The sequence below is a fragment of the Pieris rapae genome, chromosome 4 (genome assembly GCF_905147795.1).
Source record: "Pieris rapae chromosome 4, ilPieRapa1.1, whole genome shotgun sequence".
Classification (NCBI taxonomy): Eukaryota; Metazoa; Arthropoda; class Insecta; order Lepidoptera; family Pieridae; genus Pieris; species Pieris rapae.
In genome coordinates, this window is record NC_059512.1 from 6461701 (window position 1) to 6466625 (window position 4925).

At 30.5% G+C, this 4925-nt stretch overlaps 1 protein-coding gene across 1 annotated transcript; it reads left to right on the forward strand.

The window, feature by feature from the left end:
• Positions 1 to 2464: 2464 nt before the first annotated feature.
• Positions 2465 to 4707, forward strand: LOC111001804 (larval/pupal cuticle protein H1C-like). Its single transcript, XM_022271830.2, has 3 exons — positions 2465 to 2533; positions 3848 to 4012; positions 4498 to 4707. Exons 1-3 carry the CDS (start codon positions 2522 to 2524, stop codon positions 4585 to 4587), a joined length of 267 nt encoding a protein of 88 aa, XP_022127522.1. The 5' UTR covers positions 2465 to 2521; the 3' UTR covers positions 4588 to 4707.
• Positions 4708 to 4925: the final 218 nt, after the last annotated feature.

Consider the following 4925-nt stretch of genomic DNA (forward strand, 5'->3'; position numbering starts at 1 on the left):
AATAAAGTTACCGATTATCTAGTCTATGGCAGTGATATATGATATATCACTGCCATTTTTTTTTACCCCGGTTTTTTCTCTTGGCCTACACCCTCTGTCTTCTTTGCCGATGAGTAGGGACTCCTACAGGTTTGAATTTAATGACGTGGAATAAGTGATACCTTGATGATCTTATGTTCCAAAATAAACATATTTTATTTTATTATGCTTTTCCAGGTTTATAACCAATTTACACATATTTCAATAAAAGTTAAAACTTTAAATAAACAAAGTCATGTTCGAAGTCTTGTATGTATAATTTATTTAATGGGGCTCTGTTAAAGTTATTTAATTCAGTAGTTATAACTAACTCAAATCACATAAGCCACTAAATTTTAGTTCACGAGATAACAGCTGTAATCGGTATTTACTGTGTACTAAGATTAAAAAATATTGATCGTTTAAAAAACTTAGCTTTAATTTAAAGGAGTTTTTATCCTTTAAATTATAAACTCTAGTTTCCTTAAAAACAAATATTTTATTAATATAATTAGAACTACGATGCTACTACAAATTGGAACGAAATTAAAAAAAAAAGAAAATTTCTATCTTGACCTTTCGGTTTACCTACGGTTTTTAAGATTAAGATTAAATCTGTTAAAACACCGAGACCGTAGTTATGAGTTTCATTTATGGATACACTTAAATAATTATTTTTAAAGATATTTAATTTAAAAATCAGCTTATCAATCTATAATTTCTTACGACAATATATAAAATATAATATCAATAAACGATCAAAACTATTAATTCCAATTAATAGCCTTAAATTGGTTTGTTGTGTTATATTGTATGTGGAATTAAAATAAGTAAGTTATATTTATAAGCAAGAGTAAGTATGGTTAGAAAAATAGAAAACTAAAATAAAACTATTTTTATTCTTAATAAAAGCATAGTAGCTAAGTAGCTAACTTCTGTACCTGGTCACTTTCTTCACGGATACCGATACCATCGAACTCTCATACAAAAACGTCGGGATCGTTATTGTTGTACCTATTGGAGGTTACAGGGGCTCTGCAATCGCCGGTTATATTATTACGTCGACGTCGTACCTTGATGCACACTACATCGGACCGCCGAGCATATGTACAATATCAGCTATAAATCAGACCCCAGCCTTTAGGCCGACCACTCAGCGGGATAACAATATATTTTTCCTTTCAGTATAGTCACTACACTACCTTATTTTAATTTTAATATAGTACAAGTTAGTAAAGCACTGTTAGTCAAGCTAAGCTCGCTGATCTTGATATGAAGCTTTTAAAAACCGACTGTGCACAAATACATTTTTCTAATGAGTCATAAACTTGAAAAATTACTACATATTCGGAGTTACGAAATATATATATATATATATATATTAAATAAATATAACGTTTTAATAAATAACACTTGGAGTATATAAATGCGATTAATTTTCATGACTATAGTGATTTAAAAATGTATATTTACAATATTTTAACCTACATAGTAAAAATTGGATAAATAGAAAACTATTTTAATAATACCTTTATTCATATAATTTGCTGATATATGTGATTTTTTAGGTTTAAAAGACAATGGCTACAATGACATCCTAGCAAGGCTAAAATAAAAATATACCAATTTTTACACGGATTTGAAAAAGGATAAGTTTCGTGTTGGCGTTACAATTTCACAAAAAGAGTTAAATAAACTTTTGTTAAAACAAAAATAAACAAACTTCTATTCAAGCAGAATTAATTGCAACATCCTAGTAATTGTCATAATAATTATTTAGATTGGCCGATTGTATCAGAAATAACCATTGAGTTATCAGCTAAATTTAATGTACCAATTAATAAATAACAATTTATTACTAGGTGACATTCTCGAGCTTTCAACGTTGAGAAAAATGAAGGCTAGTTTCTGATGTAATAAGTACCAAACATTACTAATATGAAAATACAAGATAACTTGGCAACCCACGTTCCAAAATGCGATTTATCGTTTTGAAAGGTAAAGCAACTTATGAAGAATGTTCACCGCACCTGATTTTATTTTTTGCATTCGAACTAAATATAGCTAATTGCATATTATGATAATTTTAACACATAAAATAAATTTCTTTTAAAAAACAAATATATTATTTTTTTAAATGAAAACGCTTGGAAAGTTCTAAATTTGAATAATTAAAAAAAATAGAAATTTTAACCAAAAATTACACTTATGATTTCTATTATTATTTCATGGTTTAGATAAATTTAGAAAAAACTGTTTAATATTTAGACTTTTGTACTATCACTATCACTAGGTTGTTTTAAAATGTAATTTTTATATTTTTGTGCTAACTCTACTATAGTCTAGCCTTAAGCTATCGATGACCTAGGCCCAGTATCGGGTAGGGCTACTGATTTAGACCAAGCATGTGGCTAAACACTATAAAAGCCCTACGTTTGCTGTCCAGAGCACATTTGATCTAACATTTCCTTTAACAACTTCAAGAAAACCCCATCCCTTCAAAATGTACAAGCTGGTAAGAAATTTTTAAATTAAAAATAAATAGCCTATTCGATATTTAAACTGGTTCGACAATATGATTATAGACTTTTTGTACTAGTTTTTTTAAGTATACATTTGCAAACAAGTTTTAAACTTTACAAGTTAATTTTCATATGTTTGTAAATTTACATTTAAGAAACCTTAAGTAATTACGCCGGAATTTACTTTATGGATAACATCAATCACACTTCGCCTCAAATGTGAAAGTGATATCGGTGTATATTTTTGTACGCATTAAGCTTTTTTATTGAACTTGACATTCTGACGCGCCAACGACCTTTCGAGGTTAACCTCTGTAGCTAGCCGGTAGAGATTTTTATTGCCTTCTCGAGTAGTCACTTAAATAGATAATTCGATTTAAATGCCAACGATAATAAATATGTAACTTGTATCCTTTCTATATGTTACTTATTATGTAAATTCAGTTCGCAAGATTGAAAATTTGTTTTATATTTTTTTCCTAATATGGTTGTAACAATATTTTTAAGGGGTAACATATTCTTCAGGGCTGTACTGTATAAATTAAAGACATTTAAAAACTAGTTCTACGACTTGATCATATTTATAACGTATCTCTATATTTCTGGTGCACTGTATTGGCTTTCATAGACACTGGATTTATTTAACTTAAAAAGGCTTAGACATTTGTTGCCTACAAGTTTACCTCCTAGAAGTAATCTCGTATACCGGCGTCAATAATGGATAACTACAAAGCGCATACGAATTTTATTAACTATGTTGACTAACATGATTAGTGTTGAAGTTTAGTGTGAATAATTGAATTTGCTTTAGCGCCTAAGTTACATGGTTGTTATCCTCGAGCAATTGCCCATAACCTGTCACACGTAGTTAAATTCTCTTATTGTTAACTGAAGTGAAATAAAGCGAGAACAAAACGTATCACGCTCGTGAAGTTACAAACCTTGATGCTGTATAGCCCTTTTCCTAGTGTGGCAAGCCTACACATATAATTTCAAACCAATTCGGGTCTCTTAAGAAACAAAAAATGGTGATGTGTGTAAGGCAAGTAATCTTAAATAAGACCCGTGTCTGTTTGAGAAACACCACATCACTACCTTCTCGAATGTTTAGACTTTTACGTAGTCTAACAACAATTAATGCGGTTTTTATTAATAGACAGTCATTTATGATAAATGTTTGAGTAATATATAGTAAGTTCTTTATATGTAAAAATACAATACTTACTGCGATTACACGATTTTTGAACTAATATATAATAATTTGTCACGTATAAGTTACATTTAGTAAACAATTATTATTTTTACAGATCGTATTCACTGCTTTCTTGGCTGTGGCCGCCGCAGCCCCTGGTTTATACGGTGCTCCTCTGGTTTCCCCATGGGGCCATGGTCTCGGAGTAGCCCCCGTGGTCAGTGCCCCGATCGTGAGGACTGCTGTTCCTGTTGCTACCTCATACGCCAACACTGTTAGGGTTAGTAGTAAAAGCCTAGTAGAAATTTAGTTTCTTAACCATTCATTGATAACGCTGTTTTTCTTTTCATTGAAACTAAAAACAGAATAGTATAGTTGTAAGTTATAATAAAATTGTGTTAAGATTAAATATACTTCAGGTGGAATTATTCACATAATTTTAAAGTATGTGAATGTTTACTTATTGTAGTATGTGTACTTGTTACAAATATATCAACTTTACCTTTTATACCGCTCAATTAACTTAAACGTACACGACGTCAATAATTTTACCATGATTTGTTCTACTTTAGCGACTTTACAAAAAAAGCAATATTTTTTATCAAATTTAATAAATAATATTTGTCTTCGACATATAGTATATTTATAGTATATATTTTTTGAGTGTGTAATTCAGCGACAGTGCTTGCCTCATGAGACAAAAATGTTTCGTACATTTCCATGTACTTATTATATCAATCAATAATTAAAAATTTCTTACACCAGATCGCCGGCCCAGGTCTCGCAGTAGCCCATGCTCCCGTCGTAGCCGCCCATGGTCCAGTATTAGCCGCACCTTACGCCCACGGATGGTAAGCTTCGAAACCTTCCTCACTGCGACCAGAACACCAGGTCTTCGTCAAGCACCGCAACAGTCAAAGTTAATTACGAATTATTGTTAACATCTTAAATGATTCAATTAAATGGTTTATAATGCACTTTATGTATTTTATTACTCCTCAGCTCGTAAATTATATAATATTATTTTCGATTTCCTTAAGTAGATTGATTATTATTAATATGAATCGTGGGTCCTTTACCAATCGACATAAGTTTTAAAAAATAGGAATGTTTCGTACAAAGAAAGAAATAAGAAATAAGAATTTTTATTGATATTTTATATGTACCCTGGAGCAGTGTTTCCTAACATGGGG

What these genes read in the sequence shown, in the direction of transcription:
- LOC111001804 (XM_022271830.2), top strand. An exon ending in CATACGCCAACACTGTTAGG is followed by an intron (nt 4,013 to 4,497) that starts GTTAGTAGTAAA and finishes TTCTTACACCAG; the next exon opens with ATCGCCGGCCCAGGTCTCGC.